A 27,282-nucleotide genomic window follows, 5' to 3' on the forward strand; every position below is an offset into this window, starting at 1 on the left:
AGCTCTCTTGGCAACAGCTGCATTTCTAATTCAGCACTTCTGGGTAAAGTTTCTTGTCTTGGAAAGTCTTTTATTGCAAAACATATATTCTACCAGGACAAGGGGATTTTCAGCAAAATGCTGTCCCTGTGATCTGAGCAGCATTCAGCTCATGGCATTGTCCCTCAGGTCTTGCAGGAAAGTCTCCTCCTGTTTGGATTACTCAAAATCAGCCCTGTTGTTACTCCATGACTTACATTTGTATTTCCCTGGATAAATATAAAGTTTCATTAGATTAAATAATTTTTTCTGGTGAGTTTCTAAGAGCCTAAATAACAGAAAACTAACTCAAAATGCCTTCAAGGCTGTATTTGTGATATTTTACCTCTCATGCTGAAACCCCTGGATTAATTTAGAGTCTAAAAACTACATTTTCTAAAACAATGGTCACATTCCATCCCCTGCAGATTGGGCCTTCAGAAATGGGAATGCATTTACACATAAACTCCTGAACTCCAGGAAACCTGTTCATGTCTGACTGGTGGAAGCTGTTAGATTGAGACTATCAATATATTTTGCTTCAATTCTTTGAGATTATCAATATATTTTGTTTTTAATTCTTTGAGATTATCAATATCTTTTGTTTTCAATTCTTTGAGATTATAATTATTTTTTTCAATTCTTTCAGATTATCAATATCCTTTGTTTTCAGTTCTTTGAGATTATCAATATCTTTTGTTTTCAATTCTTTCAGATTATCAATATCCTTTGTTTTCAATTCTTTGAGATTATCAATATCTAGAGATTATCAATATCTTTTGTTTTCAATTCTTTAAGATTATCAGTATTTTTTGTTTTCAATTCTTTGAGATTATCAATATTTTTTGCCTTCAATTCTTTGAGATTATCAATATTTTGAGATTATCAATATTGTTTCAATTATTTGAGATTATCAATATATTCTGTTTTCAATTCTTTCAAGCCCAGATGATTAAACGTGAGGGGTGGTGCTAAATTACCTGAATCCCCCTTGCTGCTGCAGAGCAGATGTTGTCTCAGAAGAGCTGCCTGTGCCTGCATTTCAGCTGTAGGGATTCATAGTTACAGTCTCCATGAGGGGATAATCACAAAACTGCTGCAATTTTGTGGGGTTATAATGGGAAATCTTTTAAACAAGAAATGTGAGGTAAGATAGTGGAGTTAGGAACTCACAAGAAGTCATAAAGAAAGAAGGTATTGACAAATGTCTGAATTAAATGTTTCTTCAGGGATCTCTTATTTTCTGCTGTCGTTTTCTGTTCTGCTGAAGCCTGATCCATTTCTGCGCAGCCAGGGAGAAGCTCCCACTGGTTTCACTGAGCAATAGCTCACATCCCAGCTGAACTGGGAAAATGGCAATGCTTTATTTGTGAACAGGAATTGCTGTGATACACACAAATCACAGTCTCTGAAGAGGGCTGGTGTGACATTCAAAGCCCTGCACAAAACCTGTGAAGTCAACAGCAGCCTGTCTGCTTCAAAAAGCTTCCATCCCTCTCTGCCTCCCCTCTTGCACTTTAATCATGCAGCCTTTGAACATCTTTCTTTCATCTAAAGAGGGCTCTGCAATTATTTGATGCTGGCAAGGGGGAATTCACTTCACAGGGTGTCCTCCAGGGGTGTTTACAGAGCCAACCATAACCTGCCTGTTCCTGGCTGCAGATGCTGAGCTGCTTGGAGCACATGTACCACGACCTTGGGCTGGTGAAAGACTTCAACATCAATCCCATCACCCTGAAGAGGTGGCTGGTGAGTATTTCTAGTTACTGGTGTTTGCAGTTTTTCACATTCAAGAATCAATAAACAAGGCATTGAGTCATGGAATTAACATGCCTGGGACGAGCAATCCCAATGAAAGCAGTCTATACAAATTCTTAAAATTTAAGTACTTCAGAAAATATTTGCATTCTTCTGGTCACAAATGAGTCTTTTTTTAACTCATTGCATTTTTGCATGCATTTGCTGAGGTTTCTGTTACTGAAAGCAGTACATTTCTGCTGAATGGTCTCGATACCTACTGTAAATGGAGGCAAGACAAGTGCCTTCAGATATAGCTAGAAAGTGCAATAATCATTCAAAGGACTAAATCACAGGGAGCAGAGGAAAGAGCAAGTCAGGAAGGAAAAGGAATTGCTGAGAAGGTAACTTTCTGTGCTTCAGTCTTTGATGTGAGAATGTTGCAGAGATGCAAAATGTGAGAAAGATGAGATCATACCAAAAGTGAGATGGCTGAGGGAGAAACACTGGAATATTTAAAAAGCAATGAGTTTTCAGGTCCAAGGGAGAGCAAAAGAAAGTGTTTGCTGAAAAGCTGAAGAATATATTTGCTTTCTTAGGAAAAAACCCATCATGTTCCCAGAGAACTGCAAACCAGTAAATATTTTAACCATTGTTTAAAAAGCATCCAGGGATAGCCTGAGGAATTATAACTAGTAAAAACTTTCCTCTGTGTCTCACAAACGGATTGAGACAATAATTAAAAACATCATGGTGTGAATTCATCATACAGATGTTTTATAAAATAAAGACTTACACCTCATTAATCTCATCTAATTCCCTGAGCAGCTTGCAGAGAGCAGAGGGCACTGTTTCAGATGGATGTAGACTCCTAAAAAATTCACAAAATCAGGATGTAGACTCCTAAAAAATTCACAAAATCATCCTTTCCAATTTGGAAAGGACAAAGAAAAGGCTGGGTCTGGGTGTTACAGCACAACAGGAGGCACATGGGGCTGTCACTGCTGGGTGTCCTGCTGCAGGAGGGACACAACCAGGCACGAGGCTGAACAGAGCCTGGAATAAAGGATAAAATGTCACCACACAAGGCAGGAGGCTCACCTGAAATTAATTCCCAGCACTGGTGAAGGCTTTTTAGATAAACAATATTGACTACATTAAAGGAGACACCAAAAATTATCAAAATCTGGTAAATCTCTCCCTCTGAAGAAGGCAAAGGAAAAGCTGGGTGGTGTTGACCCTATAAAACAGCTGAAGACAAGGGGTGGGATGAATCCCAACACAAACAAGGGTAACATAGAGTAGATAAAGCAGAAGATCTCCTCCTCCTCCTGTTTCACAGCCCAAAAACATGGGAAGCAAGGTGATATGTCAACACACACCAACAGCCCACCCACACCCTGCTGCAGGCAGCTTCCCCAGCTCTGTCTCCAGGCAATTTGTCACCACTAACATTTCAGACAGCCTCACTCTGAGCAACAAAAAGGGAATTTGTTGTGTTTTTTCTACAATGGTAAGGCATGGTAAGGTCTCCCATCTTCTTGAAGAAGGAAAACTTATTTTTAAAAGCCTCAAGGGCTCTGCTCCAAAGTGGCCCAGTGTGGGCATCACTTTGTGTCACCACATTTCTCTTCACAGAAAAAAGCAAAGCACAGCTTCCCAAAAAAATTCTAAAATTCATATTGTCTAAACCTCAAAAAAAAATTCTTATCTCACTTGCTGCACCTGTGTTTGTTCACAAGTAAAATACATTATAAAAATTATTTCGTTAAAAAAATTAATAATTAAATTAATTAGTAATTAAATTCTAGTGTATTTTACTTCACTAACCAATTAAATACATATATATGTATATCAAAACTGTCAACAATCACATAATAATATACAATAAAATACAATTAAATATTTAACAAATTCAATTAATAGAATAGAATAGAATAGAATATATAATATCACATATAGTAATTAACCTTGTAATAAAATAAAATCCTCTTCATCATTCCTCCCAAACATCAAACAAAAATAACTTTGAACTCGAGTGGGAGAGAAAAAGCCATCTCATGCTTCTCCCACATCCACTGGCTACAGAAGTCTTCCAGAAAGAGGAGGAAGGAGTGATTAATGCAACCCAGTCACTCCATCCCTCCTGAGTCAGGAGTCCCTTGGGATGCTCTGGGCTCCAGAGCTGGGTGTGCACATTACACCCATGCAGCTTTGGGCAGTGCCATGTGTAGGCTGTGGGATAGCTGACAACCATTTCATGCCATTCTTAAGTCACTTTAAAAAAATGAAATGTGTTTCTAAAATCCTTGCTGCAGAATGATCTGTGCAGCTTTTGCAATGGAACACACAAATATTGAATAAGCACTGAAACACCGCACTTCTCTTGACCTCATCCAGAGCTTTGAGGTCTTCTGGAAGTCAGGTGATGGGTTGAGGTGTTTGATCCTGATGGGGTGTGAGGACTCCTGAAGTAAATTCCTGATTTAGCTGGAGAAGGAGGCAGGAATTCTGTCCATGTCATGAATTCAGGCTCAGTAACTGAAGCATGAGGGCTCTCCAGGCTTTGGAGGAGGATTCAGCAGAGGGGTCCAGCAGTGCTGCTTTGTGAGGGACAGAAAAGCAGAGCAGCATTGGAATAATGACCATGGCACGTGTCAATGACCAGCTGTGCCAGCCTCCCTCTGCCAGCCTGGCACCAGCCAGGACGCAGGGACAGACAGGCTTTATCCTGCTGAGGAATGAGGGCAACTGAGCCAGGACCTGTAGAAAGTCAAACCACACTAGAATGGCTCCTGTGAGCCCGTGACAGCTCAATCCCTCCCAGGCTGACAGAAAAGAAAACTCACCATAGAAACATAGAAACCCAACATAGAAAACCCACCCAGGTGTGCTCCAGCCTGCTGTGCACTCACATCCTCCCTGTGCCAAGCAACACGTCCCAAAGTGCCACCTCTGAGCACTGGGAAATGACGTGACAGCCACATTTCAGCCCTCAAGGTATCAGAGCTGCAGTTTGTATTCAGCAGGAGAGGGGGACAGGGGTGGGCTCTGACCACTTTACAGTCCCCCTTTAGCCACTGCAAGGTTTGAAATACAAATTCAGGGTGAGAGCAGAGGACAGAGATGCAGCTGTGCTGGGATGTTTGCCCATTGCTGGCTGGCATGAGAGGGGATTTTCTGTGAGCTGTACCTGCTGGTGAATTCTTGGAACACACAAATGTGAAAAACACCTTCGCTCTCCTGTGAAAATAAAGAATTTAATAAAGAACAATAGGAGACAAAGACCACAGACCAAAGTTTATTATGGGTGCATTTTGGCACTCAGCTAAGAGCACATTGTTATCTTGGGGATACCCCTTAAATACCTTTTAATTACATCAGCTATTTGCATATTCATGAATCCTTATGCATAGTAAACATTCTCCCAAACTAGTTTACATGTTCCAAGAATTGTTTAGCACATCTCCTCCTTGGGATCCACCTTTTGTGAGCATGCACATTCCTTGGCTGTGGTTTTAGTCCTTTTTTATCACCTCCAGTTTTGGGCCTTGGTCCACACTGTCTTCAGACAGTGAGTGCTGATAATTGGAATATCTGTACAGGTGTCCTCATCCTGTGTTCATTGGGTGTTATCCCATCCAAGCAGGCATTTTAACACAAGCATACTTACATCTCTATTTCACTATTTCATCACTATTTCATACTTACATCAGCTATTTCACTACTATGTCTAATCTTAATTGACAACAGAAATAAAAGATATATTTTTATAACTAAGTTACTTTAACACCACACATATAGAATCTATTTTAATATTTTCAAAAAGCCAATATAATAGTATGTATTATAACACAAATGGCACCCAGGAAGGCAGAAAGTGTCAGAGGCCCTGTGCTGTTACTCTGTCCTAGCAGAGAATAATCCTGGGCCCCATAGTATAGGAATGTGCCCCTTCTTGATGAGTGACAAAACTATCCTTTGTCTCCTCAGAAAGGAAAAGAGCCCAGAAGTTTCTTTCCTCAATTAGATAAAAAGACACCTCATAGGACTTGGGGGACTTCACCTCAAACTTAAGGAGAGCCAATTGGACAGGAGCCAAAAAGTCTGACCCTAGCAATTTACTAGAAAAAGAAGAGAACAAAGAAACTGATGGCTTTTGTGAGGTGTTTTACCAGGAGCAAGAGCTTCTTCCACCTGGCTCGGTTTTACTCTGTAAAGAGCTTTGCTATTTTGCCTTTTATTAAAACTTTTCTGTTTCCAACACTGCCACAGAAGCCATCCTGCTGATTTTATGCCATCTGAGGTAGCTGAGCTATCTCGGGTGTGATATAGATCTCCAAGAGCTCATAAGACCTGGCTTGAGGAGACCCCTATTTCACTATAGGACTCCTTTAAGGATTTCCCATGCTTGGCAAAGAGCTCTGCCACCTCTGACAGCTCCATTCCCTCTCTCTGCAGCTGTGCATCCACGACAATTACAGGAACAACCCCTTCCACAATTTCCGGCACTGCTTCTGCGTCACCCAGATGATGTACAGCATGATCTCGCTCTGCAGCCTCCAGGTACAGCCCCTCCGTGGCTTTATGAGGGCTCTGGTGTTGAGATGACCCCGAGGTGTTAGAAAGTCTCTTTTTCCCAGCCCTGAGATCAAAGAAGGCAGAATTCCTTGGCTCTGGTTCTCAAGGTTGTTTATTTTTTGTTGTCTATCACATTCTTTCTCCAACCTGCTGAGATCTGTCCAGCAGGTTGGTTCATGGCACACTGACTGCCTTGGGGTGATGTTGTCTTTTTATACTAAGAACTACATGTACTTTATTTACAATAGCTTCCCAGTACCTATCACCTATGTTAGACAGTGAGCTTCTACCTGAAACCAATCCAAAAGTGCCAACATCACAGTAGATGATGGAGGCCAAGAAAAAGGAGGAGGACAGGACATGCCCAGATTCCTCCATCTTGCCTCCTGAACCCCTATTCTAAAAACCTCAAAAAAAAAATATTTTTCATCCCGTGACAAACTATTATTTGACTTAGACTTTAATGGCTTGCAGATCCTCATATAAGGTTGGTAATTTTTTCCATGGGTTGTAATCACAGTTACAGGTGTCTTGAGCTCTGTGCCAAGGTCTCTGAGCCCCCTGGCAGGGGTTCAAGCAATTCAGGACAGCCAGAGGGATGTCCTGAATCCCGACATCTTTTTATACTAAAAACTACATGTACTTTATTTACAATAACTTTACAATACCTGTCACCTATGTTAGACAGTCTGTCTCTACTCTAAACCAATCCAACAGTGTCACCATCACAGCAGAAGATGGAGGACAAGATGGTGATGGTGATGCTGTGAATTATAACATCTGTATTGTTTCACTCATATGAGACTGAAGAGAGAATAAAAGTTTTTAAACACTTCTCAGGTACCCCAACTCTAGGGGTAACCTTTACTTAATCTGACACCCAGGCACACAAGGAGAGGTGTTGCATTTCCATTCCTGACCCGCAGCACCTGCACAGCTTTCTGAGGTTGCTGGGGAGGTAACTTCACCTCCTGGATGTCCACAGTTTGTACTCAGATGGAGTGAAACATTTAGGAATGACAGACAAACCCTTACTGAGTTATGGTCTGTGGGTTTGTTCTTTGGGGCACAAAATGTTCCCACAAAAGGTTTCCTCCAAATGTGTGATTTTATCTGTGCTTGTCCTGCAGCCTGGCACGTATTATATGCAGGATGCACATTTGACCTTTATTTTGTCCAAAACTATATGAATCAATTAATTTCACTGTCTGGATAACCTGCACTTATATATTCATTTCATTTCTTTACAAAACTGGTTTTTTTCACTTAAAAAACCTCCTTTTTCTCTATAGTTACACAAATCAGTTACTGGCCTCATTCTGTTTTCTTGCCATTAGCAGTGTGAAGCAAAATGTGCTTTAACGTAAGTCCATGCTGTTCAAAAGCTGTGGGAACACACTATTTAATTTTTCTTGCTCTTTTCCTAACTTTATTTAATGCAGAATGCAGTGGCAACAGAGCCATCTTCCAGCCCTCCCTTTACCTAATCAGGGTGCTCAAATGACTTCTAAGAGACTGTACTGATGTCTCAGAGCTTTTATATCATCTCTGCAGTAATAGCAAGTTTCAAGGAAATTGCCTCCTCTGAGCTGCTGTTATTTCATGCAACAAAGGCAAATCTGAGTCACTTTTACTGGAAGGGAAGGCAGATTTCTCTCTCTTGACTGAAGTAAACTCATCTAAGGAAAAATGCTTCGTTTTGCTCAGATTTGCATTTCTCTAAAAAGTAAACATGTCTGGTTTCTTTATTTCTTTTGATTTACAGAGATAGGGGAAGTAGAAATCATAATACTACATTCATGTTTTGTATTTTACAGGAGAAATTTTCCCAAATTGACATTTTGATTCTCATGACTGCAGCAGTGTGCCATGATTTGGACCATCCAGGCTATAACAACACGTGAGTCTGGTCTCTTGCTTTATCTTCAATTAAAATCCCTTGGAAGGTAACAATTTTTGGTAGATCACCTTTTCATTCTCACAGCCTGACCTTTTTCCCAAGACCCTGCCGGTCACTCACATGAGCCAAAACAGAGCTCAGGTCTGTTTGGGATTTGCCAGCTGGTTCTGGAAGAAAAATGTTTCTTTTTTCAGATTTCTATTCAAGTACTTTCCCCCCTAACTCCTGAGAAAACAAGATGAAATATTTTACAGCTCGTAACAGAGCTATAAATTATAATGGAATAATTACACTAAAATTCAAAGGGGGATTTAGCTTACACTTTATTTCATCATTATAAATCACAAAGTGTACTTTACTCTGTTTATTTTCATGTGAGGAAATTATTGCTATTGACCCACAGACACTTCTGTGTGCATGTGAAAGAGAGAGAATCTGATTTATTTGTAACCACTCAATAAATAAAGGCAGAACCCAGTTCTGATTGGGATCAGTGAGAATCTCTTCATCTGCCATTAGTAGGGGTTGAATTAAACAGCTCAATTCTGGTTTTGTTCTACGTCAAAACAAAAAAAAACAGTTTAGATGGTTTTTTAGAGGGGGAAAAATGTCAAAACAGTTTTTGATTTGTTCAAAATCAAAAAAACCAAAACCAGTTCCTTCTGGATTTGTTCTACATCATTTTAAACCAGAAATGTGGCAAAATATTAAACTAGAAATTTAAACTAGACATTTAAAACTAGAAATGTGGCAAAATTTTAAAAAGGAATAAAAACTTTTTGGTTTTTTTTTTAATTGGTATTTTGGCATTTTATATATTATTTTATATATTATATTTATATTATATATATTTTAAATATAATATAATATATAATATATAATATATAATATATAATATATAATATATAATATATAATATATAATATATAATATATAATATATTACATATTATATATTATACATTATACATTACATATTATATACTACATATTACATATTACATATAATATATTATATATTATATATTATATATCATATATTATATTATATTATATATATTATATATTATACATTATACATTACATATTATATACTACATATTACATATTACATATAATATATTATATATTATATATTATATATCATATATTATATTATATTATATATATTATATATTATATTATATATATTATATAATATATATTATATATTATATATATAATATTATATATTATATATTTATAATTTTGTTTTATAATATATTTTATATATTGTAATCTTTATTGGTATTCACCCACTGAAGCGAATCAATGCCTGAGATTATATTAAATATCTATTTTCTGTGAAAATCTGACTTCATACTAACAACCCAAAAACCCCCAAATCTGCAGCTCATTGAATAAGCACAGAAAAGAGTGCAAGCAGGTGGTTTGGAGCAGCTGGGGGTGTCTGGGAGGTTTTGCTCAGGGTGTCCCTGCCCTCAGCTACCAGATCAACGCGCGGACGGAGCTGGCCGTGCGCTACAACGACATCTCCCCTCTGGAGAACCACCACTGCGCCGTGGCCTTCCAGATCATCTCCCAGCCCGAGTTCAACATCTTCTCCAACGTGGACCAGGACCAGTTCAAGCAGATAAGACAGGTAGGAATGCTGGACACGCCTTTCCTGAGGTTATAAACACGCACAGAATTCCCTGCTCTGCAATGGGAGGGATTTGTCCTCCCTGGAGGGCAGGGCTGAAAAAGCCCCTCACACCTGGGAGGTTCTTGTTGTGGGGTTTTGAGGGTCCCCAGGATGAGGTGAGAAGTAAGAATCTGAGTCCAAGTTCTTAGATGGTTGATATATTATATTATATTATATTATATTATATTATATTATATTATATTATATTATATTATATTATATTATATTATATTATATTATATTATATTATATTATATTATATTATATTATATTATATTATATTATATTATATTATATTATATTATATTATATTATATTATATTATATTACATTTACATTACATTACATTTACATTACATTACATTATATATATTACATTATATTGATATTATATTATATTTATATAATATTTTATAATATTAATAATATTTATATTTTTATATAATTTTTACTATTTATATATTATTTATTTATATATTATATAACTATTATTTTTCTATTAATTTCTAATTTTATATATTTATATTATATGATTATTTATTATTATATTATATTATATTATATTATATTATATTATATTATATTATATCATTTATATATTATCTTATTATATTCTATTATGTATACTATCTTTATAATATTTTTATTTTATTATTTATATATTATTTATTTATATCTATTTATATAATATTATTTATTTATATTATATATTATATACGTATAGTATTTTTATATTATTTTATATATTTTTATATATTTATATTTTACAAATTTATATTTATATTTATTATATATTATATTATATTATATTATATTATATTATATTATATTATATTATATTATATTATATTATATTATATTATATTATATTATTTTTATATATTATCTATATTTATTTATATAATGTTATTTCTTTCTATTTATTTATATAATACTATTTATTTATATTGCATATTGTATGATTATATTATTTTAGATATATTTATATTATTTTATATATATTAATATTTTATAAATTTCTATTCTATTCTATTCTATGAAAATTATATACTAAAACTATTCTAAAGAAAGAGAAAGGATACATCAGAAGGCTAGCAAAGTATGAATAACAGAAACTCGTGACAGACTCAGAGTCTGACACAGTTGGCTGTGATTGGCCATTAATTAAAAACAATTCACATGGTGGGTAAACAATTTTCCAAAACACATTCCAGAGGAGCAAAACTTGGAGAAGCTGAGGCTTCTTATCTTGTCAGGAGAAGAAATCCTGGTGGAGGGATTTTTCATAAAACATCACAGTGACAGGATCCGAGAGGGATTTTTGGAAAATTTCCACAGCAGCACTCCCTGGAATGAGTTGCTGAGGAATAATGAGTGCATCCTGACTATTAAAGCCTAAGACATTTTGAGGGTAGATGTTTAGATTGTTGGAGGAGCCAATTAGCTCTGACTGGGGAAGGATTAAGCTCTCAGGGCAGAAGTTTGTGCTTTACAGGCACACTGTATTAATTTTAAGAGGGGCTTCAAAAGGGGAAAAGATTTGCAGCAGCAGAGCACTTGTACTGTTGGAAGAGGCCCTGGTGCACTGAGAGTCATCACAGTTATCTCTGAGGCACTGAACAATGTTACAATTCCCATCAGGGCTCTAAGGGCCAAAATTCAGTCTTAATTTCCACACCTTCCTTACACCCCCAGTGAAGAAGCAGAATAAAGGCTGGTTGGACTTCCTGATTCTGCCAGTGTGTGGGAAACTGGCACGGGCCCAAAATGGACTGTTCTGTATGAAAACCCACAACTTTAAATTAACCACATGTTTTCCCTTCATAAACTGCACAGAAGGAGGATACAGAGCTCCTTGTCCTCATCCAAATGTTTCAAAGCCCTTAATCCAAAGAGAATGGGCACAGCTGGCATCCACATCCTGATTTCTGTCTCAGGGCCTCGACGAGTCAGCAGCAAAACCCACAGTGCCTTCCAAGGAGAGGAAAGTGGATCCTGGCAGCCACAGTGTGGCTTTCAACATCCTGCTGTACAGTTTACTTTTCTACAATTAGTCAATGAGAAAGGAAAAACCTCAGTGTCTCTGGAATATCCCATAAAACCATGATCCTCATGTACCACGAGCTCCTTATAACCCTCTTCCTATTTCCTTGGCAGTTCCAAGTCAGAAACTTCCCCTTCCAGCATGAGCAATTCAGTGCATCTGAGGCATTTTGTGTGCAAGACAGGCCCTGCTTGGCTTTAGCAGACCTTGTAAGGAATGTCAAGTTAATATGTGACCATGTTTTCTTTGCTAGGGGATAATTACGTTAATCCTGGCTACAGACATGGCGAGACATGCAGAAATACTGGACTCTTTCAAGGAAAAAATGGAAAACTTTGATTACACAAATGAAGAACACATGACCTGTGTAAGGAGGTTTTGTGGATTGTTATTTTTCTGTGCATGGAGTGAAAGCTCGTAGATTAACTTTTGTCTGTTGAAAAACTGATATTCAATATGTATTATAAAAAAAAAATCCATCCCACACCAAAAAATAATTACAATTTGGAAGTGCTCTATATTAAATAGATTTTTCCAGCTTTAGGAATCCTGGAGTCTCATCAGGAAAATAAAAAAAAATTTACTCTATTAGGCCACAAATTTTTACCATCCTTTACAAAAAAATCCATGAGTAAAACCTTTAGTCTCCTCTATTCCCCAGTGCAGCTGTGTTTGATTTCCAGAGAAATCTTTTCCCAGCTGCCTCTGAGTCTTCCACAAAAACCTTAATGGTCACTTGTGACTGAATCTCTTCCTGCAGCAGATAAATGCACATCCCACTGTGACACATCCCAGAGAGGGGATAAAATATTTACACAGAGCAGCTGAGAGAGGGAAAATGGATCCAGATCATTTAAGACCTCTGGTTAAGTCCTGAAATTGTCCTTTCTGGTTGAAAGCTTTGGCTCCCAGTGCATTGCAAGGACAGGGGTTGTGGAAAGGGGGGAAAGGGCTGGCTTTAGGAGTGCAGCATTGAATTGTTTTCCTCTTTCAGCTGAAGATGGTGCTGATAAAATGCTGTGACATCTCCAACGAAGTCCGCCCAATGGAGGTGGCAGAGCCCTGGGTAGATTGCTTGCTGGAGGAGTATTTTATGCAGGTAAGAGAGAGGGAGAGATGCAACTGCAAAATTTCACAATTTTCTGCTATTTCCAAACCCCACAGGTGCTTCACTGTTTGACAGCCCAGTCTGGCTCTACCTCTGAACTCTCTGGTTTAGTGGAAGTTTCCCTGCCCATGGCAGGGGGTTAGAACTGGATGATCTTTAAGATTTTTCCAATCCAAACCATTCTGTGATTCCATGCGAAGCTTCTATTACACAAAGTCAGAGAAGGATGCCAGCAAAAGAACCTGCTCAGTAAGCAAGTGAATGCAACTGATTTTCTCTTTTAATCATTAGTAAAGAATGAGATATAATTTCTCTTTGAATACCTGAAAATAATCACTCTCTGGAGAACAATGAGGAAATCACAGAACTATTCCATCTCTTTCAGAGCAGCAAGGGCCATTACCAGCTTTCTGAATGCTCTGAAATATTTTACCTCACAAGTCCAGTGGGTTTGCAAAAGGAGCCAGCCACCCTGCAAGCCTGGAGGTGAACACTTTGATGCTGGTGCTGAGCAGAAATAACTGAACAGAGTTCATTCAGATGCTGCTCCACACAAAGCAGAGACATTGCCCTGAGGGCAGCACATCCCTGTTCTGTGCTGCCTACACCTCTGTGATCAGCATCTGAGGGCTGCTCATCTGCTTGCTGCATTGCTCTCCTCACAGCCTGCTAGGCAGGATTAATATTTGTTATCTCTGGGTTTTTTATCTCTGGGTTTGTTATCTCTGGGTTGTTTCTCTGATTGCTCCAGAGCGACCGAGAAAAGTCCGAGGGGCTCCCGGTGGCGCCGTTCATGGACCGCGACAAAGTGACCAAACCCACAGCACAGATCGGATTCCTCAAGTTTGTCCTCATCCCCATGTTCGAGACAGTGACCAAGGTAAAGTCACCCAGGGCCAGAAACCAGACAGGGGGAGAGCAGAGCTGCAGTGTTTGCCCCACCAGGGGTTTGGTTACCCAGGGAAGTGGGGATGTACCTTCCACACCCCGTTTCCAACATGTACGGTTAAATGATGCTGCAGCAAGTTGAGGAATGCAAAAGGAAATGCTGATACAAGTCTTTCTCTTGTTCCCACCTAGCTGTTCCCAGAAGTGGAGGAGGTGATGCTCCAGCCTCTGTGGGAATCCAGGGACCACTATGAGGGGTTAAAACAGATAGATGATGCTATGAAAGAGGTAATCTCCAATTAGGTCCTTGATACTGCAAACATTATGATTGAATAAACCAAACATTATAATTAAGCTGCAGCTCAATTCTGAAACAGTGGGATTGCTCATGGCATAATCATTATCCTGAGAAACACATTCACTACACCTGCCTGGAGAGAGGTGTGTGCCACAAGTCCTTGCAGAGTTCACCAGGAACCACACAAGTATGGACACAGGACAAGAGCTGCTTGCAAAGCACAGAACCCAGGGATAACCCCTGAAGGGAGCACAGATCTCCCTGGAGGGATCTGCCCTCCCTTGGGAAGGAGTTTGCTTGGGTTACACTGCAGTAAAATGCTCTAGGATTGGGCAGCTCAAGTTTGCAGCACCAGTGCATGAGTTTATTTTCTGGGAAGGAACTTCCAGTCACCTGTATGTCATCAAGGATGTGCTTGGTGTTTTATGAGGAATCACTCAGTCATGCAAAGCCAGGAGGATTAAACACACAACCAGGGAAGCCCTTTAATCACCCATTGGGGACTTCAATGTACAGAGCATCTCTCATTTTGTAGGGCTCAGGGGAGGTGGGAATTCCAGGTAACCACATTTGCTGCCTCTCAGCAGGTCTGCATTGCCTCAGGAGCCTGGCAGGGCAGAGAGCAGTGCCCAGGGCAGCAGCCAGAGTGCTGGTCCAGCTCCCTGCAGCCTGTGACAATGGCCCTGCACTCCTTCCTTGCACACTTCTTCCAGTGCCTCTTTTCCCTGCCAACATCCACTATAAAACCTGCCCTAATGGCATTACAGAGTAGCGAGTTTCTGACATGAAAAAATTCACCATGTAGGCAGGCTACTCTCAGCCACTCCATCATTAAAATAAGGTGGGAAGTGCCCTGGAGCAGCAGTTGTGCTGATTGTTTGATATGTGGGTAATGAAGGTTCCTCCACTTGATCATCCATGAGTGGAACTGAGGCTTTGCTGTAGCTCCCATCTCCTCCCAAGTGCTCTGGTGAAAAAGCCCCTCAGCACTTCAAGTACTGAGGCTGGTTGATCAAAGAGCACAGGCTCTGAGGGCACTAAATTTTAAAGGAGAACAAAGCCTTTTGGGCACTTTTCCATTTAGACAGGAGCATTTGTCAAACTAGGGCAAAAGAACTCAAATACAACTGCCAGACTTTCTGAGTTTTATTCATCTTTCAAGTTGAGCTGAGATTTTACTTCTGGTTTACAGAATCTGTCAAAACAGCATTTTTATACAAACTGATGGAGCTTTTATTGCAGTGTATTGGCACTGTAAGAGGCCTTAAAAAATAGGAGCTGCTTGAATCCAGAAATATTCTGAAACAAGAGGACCTAATTAATAATCTGAGAGCCTGGTACAATAGCTGATGAGAAAGACTGAGTTCTGCTTGCCCAGGACATTCATCCAGAGCTGTTTGCATAAAACTCCAATATTCCAAGCTGCTGCCTATTATTTCCCGGGAAATGTTGCAGATGCCTTGTGGGAAGCTCAGTGTGGGACTCACAGCAGCACTGTGAGTGTGAGTCAGGGGGATTAATCCTGCTCTGCTCTTCATTCCAGCTGCAGAAACAGAAAAGTGAAGGTTTGACCACGGGCAGTACCGAAAAGTGAGAGGAAACAGCCTTTGAACAAATAAACCACGAGCCGTGAGGCTGCCCTGCTTTGAGAAATGCTCCATTAGCCAAGCAGAGGTGGTGGCTACATCAAAATCCAAGTGGGACCATGCAGGGAGAGATGGACCCACAGCCTGCAGCCTCCTCACAGAGATGCTGCTGCCGTCGGACACCGCGGGCTCCCAGACTCCTGAATTCCCTCTACAGGCTCTGAATTCCCACCACAACCTCCTGGCAGGATTCCCCAGGCTCTGAATTCCCACCACAGCCTCCTGGCAGGATTCTCCTCGTGGACACTGCTCAGGCTGCAGCACAGCTCCATCCTTCAGCAGATCTGTCTTCCTGGTGACCCAGCTGCCCACAGTCTGTAGAGACAAATCAGAGTTTAGCCAAGGAGCCTTTTCTGGGACATGGTCCCCTGGCACCAGGGGTTGTTTTAGTCAAGATACTCTCTGTATGTGTACAGCAGGATGCTAATTACAGCATAGCTCACCAGATGCTTATACACTGACAAGGGTCCAGGCATGCATTTTTGTTTGCTTGGTAGGCCCTGATGACACATTTCTCCTCATTATTCTCTGAATTTTATAGTGTTCACAGTACATTCAGAAGCCCAACATAGTGGATGCAATTTTCTTTTTGGTTTTTTTTCTACATTAGAAGAAATCAGAAGAAACCTTAGTGAGTTTGCAGGGTGGCTTTGTGGCCTGGTACAGCTGGACACCATGGGATCCTTCAGCATGGGCAAAGAAGGGAGCACAAAGCTGAAAAAACCTCGGTGCAAACACATTTTTATCCTTGTTGATGCAAAAAAAAAACCAACAAGAGACACCTTCAAAGATGTACAGATTTTTTTTTTTTAACTTTTAAACCGATCTGCTAAATAATATATTCTTCTACAGAAATGGGTGTTATTGTTTCATTTTGTGTATGTGTTCACATGAGAAGAGTCCATGAGAGACCACCAATAATGAGTACAAGGGAAGGGGCTTGGGGAGGGGAGGGATGGTTTTCCTTGGAGGAGAAGCCTTGCGATTATTCCTGTGCTACATTATGGAAAGCTGCAGTTCCATGGATGGTTTAGTGCTGGTTGGGAGCCAAGCTGTGCCCAGGTGTTGCGGCAGTGAGAGCAGACAGTGCTGGGATTGATTCCTGGGCACCACCTCACCAAAGGGAAGGCTGGAATAAATCCCACAGGAATCAAGCCACAGCCATGCTGCTCACCTGGTCTCTCCTAGCTGGAAAAAGTGGTTTTTTCTGAGGGTTTCAGGCCCTAAAATGGTGTGGGAGCAGGGATCTCCCACACTGGCAGTCTGTCCTGGTTCAGAGCAAATTTGGGAGAGAACCCCCAAAGGGGCTCTTTTATTAAAGTAGATTCAATCGGCTCCTCCCCCAACTGGTCCGGGAGAAAATACCGCCTTGGAGAAAAGTGGAAAAAACCTGTTTATTAAACAATAAAACCTAAACAATATTAAACAATAAAACCCCTTGCTGCTCCAAAAGAGATGACAAACTCAGAAAGTCCCTCCATGGGCTGTAGCTCAGCTCACTCAGTCTCTGATCAGTGCTGGAAATGTCGCAGGCCCGGCCCGGCCTGGTGGCCTCAGGTGCAGCTGCCGGTGCTCCCCTGGGTGTTCAGGCCAGAGCAGGTTTAAACAACACAAAGAAAAGGGAAAAAACCCCACAGTCCAGGGAACTTCTTTGCCTCAGCTAGCTAAACTAACTAAAAGCAAAGGGGAGCTCTGTCCTGCTGTCTGTCCATCTGCAGACAGCACAGTCAGGAGCAGGAATGTGGAGGAGTAAGAGCAGTGTCTGAAAACAAACTGCTGCTTCTTCTCTCCCCCCACTTCACTCTCTGGAACACATCTTAAAGGTGCAAAACTTATTATTCAGCATAACAGAGCGAGACAATTGGAGATAAAAGCATCATGTAGTCAACCCAGGACACAGTCACAGGCATGGACATTGCTCAGGTTCCCCTTGTTCCCCCAGCTCTGTAAATCCCAAAGCTGCAGCTGGTTTGTCAGGGGGATGAGCAGAAAGGGGAAAATCCTTCCCCCCCATGGCCCAGGAAACACTTCAGGCAGCTCAGCCTCTCTGGCAGGTCTCTGGTACCAGCCCTGAACAGCAAATCCTGACTCCTGCTCTGGAAATTAAAATTGTTCTCCTTTTGTTCCTGCACATTAATCCTGAGTTTAACTCTCCCAGTGCCATTTCCTGTGTTTGGTCTCTTTCATTAGCACACAAACTGTTATTGCAGTTACTCTCCAATCTCTCAGGGAGATCCAAATTACCCCAAAACTTCCATACCTCTCCTCTGTTCCTACCTGGAGGTTTCCAGAGACCCAGGACAGACTCACAGCTGGTTCTGTCTGCTGCTGCCTCCTTCTTTAAACAGCTTTTTGTGTGTGATTTTGGCCTTTCTGCTGAAAACTGGAAAGGGCTCTGATCCCTGGATTTGAACAGATCCCAAGGGAAATGGAAAGATCCAAGCCAAGGGTCAGCTCCAACTCACACAGAATCTTCATGAATGGATGAACTACACCCTAGGTTTGATTAACCTCAAACTTGTGATGCTTGAAGGTCAAATCTGAATTATGTGGTGTGAGAGACAACTTGAAAATTTAAAAAGGTTTATTAAACCTTGACAAAAATACAAGAAAGGGACCACATAAGGAAAAATTCACAGGGCTGGGAACTGCCCCTCATGGATACCTCATGGCCAGTTCATCTTCCAGATGGATGCTCAGTCTTTTATACCCCTGGGGGCTGCATCAGCCAGCCCTGGCCCCTCCCAAAGTCTGTCACTCAGCTCTTCTGTGCCATTTATCAGTGCAAACTGCTTTCTTGTCACTGGATTGGAGCTCAGCTGTTGCCATGCTCACCCCCTGAGCACCCCCAAGCTTTTCCATTCCCAGCTGCCCCATGCAAGGGACACCTGTGCAGCTTCTTTGTACCTGTCCTGGAGAGCCCAGGCTGTGTGATGGCAACAATACAGGGGGAAAGGGAACTGTGGGGAGAACAGAGGGCATCTAAACCACAATAACATAACTGTACATCACTAAAGCTTTCATTAATATTCACACAATAGTTATCCCTGAATTGCCAGAACCAATCATCTCATGATCCATCTATAACAAGTGGTTTGTGCCCTTTTTCTTTCCTCAATCTTATAATCCAAAGGACGTTCCCAGATTGTTCCTCTATTGAATTCTTCACCACTTTTGCACAAGTAAATGGAATTTGCCATCTCCATTCAGGCGGATTTCTGTCCCAAATCAGCTTCCAGGGCAGATGAGCTGTGCAGGAGCCATCAACAATTGCTCAGGCCTTGCCAGAGCTGCTCACCCCAGATGAGAAAAGCTGCTGTGCAAACTTCACTGCCCCCTCCTCCCACCAAAACTTCCTAAGAGTTAGATCCTTACAGGAAGTTTTGTTTCAGCTGGAAGGGTTTTCTCTAACCACAAACCCTAATCCAGCAATTATTTATGCATCTGCTTTGCTCCCTACAGTCCTGGCACAAAGGAACTTCTTCCTTGGCTTTCTCTGACTGAAGGATTTTTGGGAATTGATAGTTTGTTTTGGCCTGCAACATTTTTAGGAGCCACCAAAAAAAAAAAAAAACTGTTTACTGGAGAGAGAAGAACAAAAGATGTTGATGAAATCCTGCTGAATATTTTGGAGCTGCATCAGAAATGTGGGAAAAGGGAATGCAGCCCATCCTCAGGGCTGCAGCAGTGGCTGTGGTGATGCTGTCATGGGCTGTGAGGGTTATTGAAAGAACAGGCAACACCCAGGCTGCTTTCACAGGCAGCTGTAAAATAAATGCAATCACAACCAGCTGATGGTATAAATGGGAATACCACAGTTTTGGGTTTTTTTTAATCTCATTTGTCTTTGTAATATTAGATTTCTATGAGACAGTCCTTCCGAGATATGTTTAACCAAGGGAAATGCAAGGCATTCTTTCATAATTCTAGTTTCTTATGCTTTTCCCACAATATTTAACATTGTGATTCATATGCTAATTAAAGGATTTGAGAATCTCAGGCAATCAGCCCATTAAAATGTCACACATTTTCAAGGTGACATTTTAAAACCAGACTCAGCATGAGAATGAAGTTTTTTTGAGGCAGGGAGACAGATGTCTGAGTGTGATTTAATCTTTTCTCCCCCTGTTCCAATGACTTAAGAGTGGGTTTTGTGTCTCAGTGTTGTTTCTGCTTACTGTGGGTGTCTTACAGAGAATTTTCTATGACCTGTTGCAGCTTTCAGCAAACAGAGAGTGCCAGGTGCACCCCAACCTTGCACTGCTGTCCTAGACTTGTGATCAAAGCTGAACATGAAATGGGTTATAACAATCCCACACCATTTAGCCTGGGAAACTAATGATGAGCTCTGGGATTTTACTTCTTTCTCTTTTTTTAAGCTGTGAGATCGCACAGCTCATTACTCTGTGTTTTATTATGGTTTGATAATCAGATCAAACTGATGCTGCATGTCTTGGGAAGGGAACAGCTTTTTTAAAATGCTAGTGCCCCCACAGCAGCCAATTTACAAGGGAGGTTTAGTGTCTGTAAATACAGGAGCCATTAATGCCACAGGAGTGTCTGTACATGGAAATTGTTCATCTCAGAGCTGCTCTGAGCAGCAATAACAGCATCTGCCCCATGTGGGAGTTTGAGCCTGTCAGGAGAAGCACTGCCATGCACTGTTCAATTTTCCCATTTTAACAGCAAGTTTTTGCTGCAAACTTCTCTCTAAAAACGTCTGAAGAGCAAGTTTACCTTCATGCCTGGTTGTCAGGATCTCTCGCTGGTCAGAGGGACCCCAAGAAAAGTTGGAAAGTCTCTTTTCCCAGCCTGGTAGTCAAAGAAGGAGTCAGAGCTCTTCATTCCTCAGTCTTAGGGTTGTTTATTGTACCTTATCTATAAAATTCTTTCTCCTGTCCAGCTGAGGTCCACTCAGCACAACAGTCCCAGGCACTCTGCCTGCCCCCAGGGCAGTGTTATGTCTTTATACTAAAAACTACGTGTACAATGTTTACAATTACTTTCCAATACCTGTCACCTATGTTAGACAGTGAGCTCCTACTCTAAACCAATCCAAAAGTGCCAACATCACAGCAGAAGATGGAGGCCAAGAAGAAGAAGGAGAAAGGCTGGACACGCCCAGATCCCTCCATCTTGCCCCCTGAACCCCCATACCAGAAACCCCAAAATCTACTTTTCCACCCTGGGATAAATTCACTGTCATTCTACTTAATTTGTCATGGCTTGCAGGTGTTCATATGAGGTTGGTAATTTGCTCCATGGGTCATAATCAAATCCACAGGCACCTTGGGCTCTGTGCCAGGGTCTCTGAGCCCCCTGTCAGGGGTCTTGGCTGCTCAGCACAGCCAGAGGGATGTCCTGAGTTCTGACTCCTGATCTGTGGGAATAAGAGCCACACTCTGCTTTTATTCTTCTGTCATGCTGTAAAAATTTCTGGGAGAGAGCAAACAGAGTGGGCAAATCTTCTGCCCCACTGACACAAAACCCCCCCTGTTTGCCTGTTTCCCATCTCTTTGGCTTACCTGTGGCTATAAAGCACAGGAACAAGCCTGTCAGGGATGAGGAGCACTCAACCCCCAGCCCACAGGAAGAGTTTATAGGACTCTTTCACTTACTTCATAATCATTCCAGTTTTATTCCCCCTTGCAGCCACCCTAGAAAATAAACTACTCAAACTCTAAAGGTGCCTCATGGAGAATCATCCAGCTGCTGCTCTGACTCCCAACCCAAAGAAATTACTGTTCAGGAGGTGTTTCTGGGGCCTCCTGAGCCCCCCTTGTGCATGCACCACTCTCTTCCACACAGTGCCCTTGTCAATAGGATTGTTTTGTACCAGAAAAATACAGCAAAAACTTTCTGAGGTGTGTTTAAAATAAAAGAGCTTGGATGCTCCTTCTCTAGGCAAGATGGGAGAGCAGCCGGGGATCTCTCCTTTCTGTCAGCTCTCCAGGGCAGTGCCTAGGCAGAGATGTTGTTTGGACTCTGAAAAAGTGGGACATTGGAGGTCTGTGTGTGAATGCTGTGATGGCATAAAACCCCAGTGTTAGGAAAATTAATCCACAAATGCCAGAGGTTTATGTCCAAAAAGGAGACAGAGGAGTCCTTTTTACTTTATTGGAATAAGGGAAGAGGCCATGGGGCATTCCTCTGGGATCTCTCAAATTTTTGAAGGATGCAGACTCCTTTTTATCCCAGTTTCCTGGGCGCATTTCCCTTCTCTCTTTCCCCATTGGGTGAGGTACTTGAGAGGCACAGACTGCCCAGAATGCCTGATGCCAGAGATTGCCCTCTAATGTATAACCCTCCTTTTTCATTTTTAATTCTTACGGAATTTAGGCCTTTTTCTTCCCCATTGTTTCTGTCATCTTTCAATGTCTAATTTCATTTATCAGCAAACCTAAAGTTTATTTGTAAAAACGAAATATCTTTTTCCATTCATCAATCAGTGGAATCCTTCCCATTGTTTATCTCCCAGTGCTGGTTTTATCTACCAGCTTGTTTGTAATGACAAATCTGCTATTCCTCTCACCATTAAATCATAATAATAAATTTAATAATCTGCCACTGGCTTCAAATCCCTTCTAGAGTGAGTCAGCAAGCCAGGGCTTCCTTCTCCTTTCAAACAATCCACATTTGTAAAGCACCTTGTGGTTTTTTGGATGCAAAAACCAACAATTCCCATTACCAGAAAATAAAAACTTGTGCCCAAACCCATTTTTGGATGTCCCCATCAAGGAAGGAGCTGTAACCAACAGGTCAGACACTGAGGTGCAGCAAATCTGGCTCCTGCCTGGTGAGAAATCAAACTCACAGACACAAAAAAAGCTTTCTGGCTATTTTGGCAGGCAGTCAGGAATCACAGGTGCACTCAGGCACAAGCACACACAGAAAGCAGCTATCTGCAGACAATTTTGTAGCACCACTCTTGGCTCTGTTGCAAGACAAACTTAGAACCAGGAGGGTTTGGAAAGTGCAGACCGGCGCTGTCGCAGCCAACGTTTGCTGTAAAGTCTCTGAGGAAAAATCTGCTTTCCAAACTGTGTGGAAGCACAGTCACAGCCTGGCTGGCAGACCCAGCAGATCCTCTGCCCTCAAGCTCCAAACTGACAGGGACTTGGAGCAGCTCTGTCATTTTATACAAAATAAAACCAAAAAAAACCTACTTGTTCTCTTGTTCTCAGCCCACTGATGGTACTCTGGGCTCAGGACAGCTGGGACACACTCCAGGCTGGAAAATGGCATGAGAAAATCAACACAAAACCACATAAATCTTGCTCAAATTTGTGTGCCCAAGCCATGCCTTCTGAAATGCCCAGCTAGCAGCTGCCCTGGGTAAGCCCTGGGAGCCAATTTGTGCCTCAGTGCTGCTGCTGCCACTTCAGGGCTGGCCAAAATTACAGCTTGTTATGCAGGGCATTGCCAAAACACACCTGAAGCACCAGCAGGCTTGGGGCACTAACCACCTCTCTAGGAAGGTGGAAATATTTCCCTTTTGATGAGCAAATTTCCCACCAAACAATCCCAAAAACCAATACAAACTTGAAAGTCCGAAATTTCATTTTCTTTACTGAGCAACAGCCAGCTAAATGAAATGAGCATTCAGAACACTGCTTATATGTTTGAGTTATTATTTCCCTTCAAAAAAAAATTCATTTCAGGCAGAGTTATATTAAAAAACAAACTCCTAACATGCCTGTTAGAAGTGTTTTCCACCATTTTTCCTTGCCAGGCTTTGAAGCAGCCATGGAAATTCATGGTTGGGGCTGGGGAGGGTGCTGGGCAGCAAAGACATGGATAGAGCACAGGGAGCTGTGCAGGCAGCAGGTTAAACACCCACCAAACCCTTCCCACACTGGGAATTTGGTGTTTCCCCAGGGGCAGCTGCCCTCCCACCACTCTCCAGGGCTGCCCAGGGCAACTGGACCCACTGGTGCCTCCAGGACTGGCTGCAGGGAGGGGATTTCTTATTGGGGAGAAGAGCTGAAGAAAGGTGTTCCTAAAGGTTATGGGGTCACAGGTCTAAAAGATCTATTCTAAAGGTTATAGGGTCACAGGTCTAAAATAATATGTTCATAAATGTTCTGGGGTCATAGGTGTAAAAGATATATTCCTAAAGGTTTTGGGGTCACCAGTCTAAAAGATATATTCCTAAATGGTATGGGATCATAGGTCTAAAAGATATATTCCTAAATGTTCTGGGGTCACAAGTCTAAAAGATGTATTCCTAAGTGTTATGGGGTCTAAACCACCATGTCCTGCTGACAGTTCACTGGGGCGGCGAGTGTGTTATAAAGGAAAATTTCATTTCTTCATTCATTCTCTTCATTTTTCTCCCCCTCACCCAAGATTTGATCCTCCTCCTCCTGCCTGCTGTGTGTTGCCAAGGGTAAATCTCCAGGGCAGTGACTCTTCCCAGCTCCTTTCCCTCCAGAGGACACTTCACCCATTTTAGGGTTGTTGAGCCAAGGCTGTGTCATCCAGAGCCAAGGAGATCCTGGCTTGTAATGGACAAAAAGTACAGGAATGTCCCCTTTATTTACAGTCTTTCATTTTATCCTCCCAGCTGTGTCATTTCTCCACCCTGCAGGTGATTTACTCCTTGACCTGTGCTCCAAGCTGCCTTTTCCACCCATGCAGGAAGCATCAGGTGCTGCCTGATGGCTGCAACACCATGGAACAGAGCTAGGACAGCTCATCCAGCTTCATCCACTGGCAACTGCATGCAAAAGGCAAGAAAAAATTGCATTTCTAAGCCTACATTTTTATTTATCTACTTATCTAACTGTTTCTACTGAAGAGAAAATTGTGAGCACTCAGCAGCTCCCACAGCTTTGAACTGCACTGAATTACAGACATTCACATGGCTTCACGTAGGTGTTCCACAAATCCAGGCATCTTTTGCATGAAAATACCTAAAATTAAATTGAAAAGGTTACAAGCTGATTAGTATTAAAAGCTTGCACCAGTTAGCATGGTACAGCTCTTTCTTTCAAACATGAACTGTGCAGGCTAACTCAGAGTGTTTACTCCTTTCAATGTTGAGATTAAGTCCATTATTTCCAGCGCAACAACCTTGTGACACCTCTGAATTTATCTCCGGGACAAAGGTCTTTTCTCATCCCAGGAGAGACAATGATCACTCATTAACCAGGGAGACAATAATCACTCTGAGAGTCATATTGTACATGCAGAGGGGTTCCATGGCGTGACTTGCAGGAGGAACTCGGAGTTTGCAGAGTGAGAATGGTGTTTGCAGACTGTAAAAGTGAATTACAACCTTTATTCACATTGACATTCTTTCAATAAAAGAACTCAGTCCTGTGCTTTGCTTCACGGATGGATTTATTACTCCATAGCGTGGGGTCAAAATCAAAGCCTGTTTGCCAGATGGGGTTTGCCTGAGGTTTTTAAATTTTATTTTTTGAGCCCTGTCTTTTTCAGAGCCCAGCAAAAAGTTAATTTCACCACCCTGAGTCCTATCAAAATGTGCCCTCTGAATGTGCATTTACCCAGGGCAGTCTTCCTGAAGCTGCAGGCTGGTGCCTGCAAGAATTGCCTGGAAATTGAGCTTGGCTGTGAGCACAGCAGGGCAGATGGAAGTGCCTGGATCAGCTCTGGGTGTGTGGCACTCGCTGCCCTTGCTGCCTGGGACACAGCCATGGACGCTCTCTGCTCTGGGGCTCCCTCTTCCTTCCTCCCTTGCCCAGAGGAGGAGGAGGAATCACTGTCTTGGGATTTCTGCTGCTCAGAGTGACCCCAAGATGTGTTAGAAAGTCTCTTTTCCCAGCCTGGCGGTCAAAGAAGGAGTCAGGGCTCTTCATTTCTTGGTCTCAAGGTTGTTTATTGTATCTTATCTATGAAATATTTTCTCCTATCCAGCTGAGGTCTGTTCAGTCCAGCAGGACAGTCCAGGCACTCTGCCTGCCCCCGGGGTGGTGTTATCTTTTTATACTAAAAACTACATGTACAATGTTTACAATTACTTTCCAATACCTATCACCTATGTTAGACAGTGAGCTTCTACTCCAAACCAATCCAAAAGTGCCAACATCACCCAGAAGATGGAGGCCAAGAAGAAGAAGGAGAAAGGCTGGACATGCTCAGATTCCTCCATCTTGCCCCCTGAATCCCCGTTCTAAAAACCCCAAAATCTATTTTTCACTCTGTGATAAATTCACTATCATTCTACTTAAACTGTCGTGGCTTGTAGTTCTTCATACAAGGTTGGTAATTGTTTGTCCCAAGGGCTAAATCAAAGACACAAGGGTGCCTTGGGGCTGCTGCCAAGCACCTGGATGAGGTCACCTGAACACCAGCTAAATGTCTCCATGCTGCTGGTGTGTTTCTCAAGATGCAGCACCACCTTTAACAAAGGTTGCACACTGATTTGCAGACCAGGCTCATTGGACAAAATCCCAGTTAGAGATTCCTGGGTGCAGGAGGCCCAGCAGGTGGATTCCTGCCACGCGATGGCTGCAGGAAGGACATCAGGCATGGTTTTACCTCCTCCTGCCCAAACACAGGTTGGTTCATCAGCTGGCATCAGCCCCAGCCATGTCCCACGCTGCCCAAAGCTGAAACCTTTCATCTTCTCCACCATCTCATTTTTTCAGCATTACAGTATCAGCTACTCCACTCCATTAAGAGCCTCTTTTGAGCCCATCTAAATGTATTCTCATGTAAGGAAAAGCAGCATAATAACAAGGACATGTATAAGAGCCTGACATTTCTTTTCATGCTGGTACATGCTGTTCACAAAGTCCCAGAAGAATATTAATGTCTGTCTTTACACAGGTGAAGGGGACTAATCATTTGAAAGGACTCCCCATCTTTGAGAGCTGTTTCATTTCATTATCCCTTCACAGAACACATTGAAATCCTTCACATGACACCCACATCAGTCTCCCCACTCCCAGCTGCACAACCACTGCTCTAAAGAATTGCCAAGGGAGGATCAAAGAAGAAAATTACACAAAATTTTCAGATTATTTTTATCCTCGAGGAGTTAGTGGGGTGGAGAGGATAATAACCACTTTTCTCTGTGATTACATGGTGCTGGCAGTAAATTTTGCAACTATCAAAAGCTACTGATCACTTCCAACACCTCTGCCAGGAATATGAATCCATAAATCCATAAGAAATGTACATCAACCACCCAGCCCTGAGTGGTTCCACAGGCAGAGCCACCAGAAAGACAAAACATCCCCTAAAACCACAGCAGCTGAAATGGAGCCACAGCTCACCCTCTCAATGTGACAGTGTTCACAGGGGTTTTTGGATGAGGGAAGAGATGAGGATCTGACTCCATGTTTCAGAAGGCTTATTATCTTATGATATATATTATATTAAAACTATACTAAAAGAATAGAAGAAAGG

The 27,282-nt window shown here is 41.6% G+C and overlaps 1 protein-coding gene across 5 annotated transcripts in view; it reads left to right on the forward strand.

The window, feature by feature from the left end:
- Positions 1 to 16,758, forward strand: part of PDE9A (phosphodiesterase 9A) — a 58,818-nt gene extending 42,060 nt beyond the window's left edge. For 4 of the 5 annotated variants that reach the window (XM_063181360.1, XM_063181373.1, XM_063181379.1 and 1 more), the window contains 9 exons: positions 1,681 to 1,767; positions 6,217 to 6,321; positions 8,154 to 8,236; positions 9,628 to 9,877; positions 12,217 to 12,330; positions 12,958 to 13,062; positions 13,823 to 13,951; positions 14,152 to 14,247; positions 15,801 to 16,758. In XM_063181360.1, the coding sequence (XP_063037430.1) occupies positions 1,681 to 1,767; positions 6,217 to 6,321; positions 8,154 to 8,236; positions 9,628 to 9,877; positions 12,217 to 12,330; positions 12,958 to 13,062; positions 13,823 to 13,951; positions 14,152 to 14,247; positions 15,801 to 15,851 (1,020 nt within the window). In that variant the 3' untranslated portion in view covers positions 15,852 to 16,758. The remainder of the gene's footprint in view (positions 1 to 1,680; positions 1,768 to 6,216; positions 6,322 to 8,153; positions 8,237 to 9,627; positions 9,878 to 12,216; positions 12,331 to 12,957; positions 13,063 to 13,822; positions 13,952 to 14,151; positions 14,248 to 15,800) is intronic. The other variant, XM_063181366.1, reaches the window with a different exon arrangement.
- The last annotated feature ends 10,524 nt before the right edge of the window (positions 16,759 to 27,282 follow it).

The sequence above is a fragment of the Melospiza melodia genome, chromosome 2, assembly GCF_035770615.1.
Source record: "Melospiza melodia melodia isolate bMelMel2 chromosome 2, bMelMel2.pri, whole genome shotgun sequence".
In the NCBI taxonomy this organism is placed as follows: Eukaryota; Metazoa; Chordata; class Aves; order Passeriformes; family Passerellidae; genus Melospiza; species Melospiza melodia.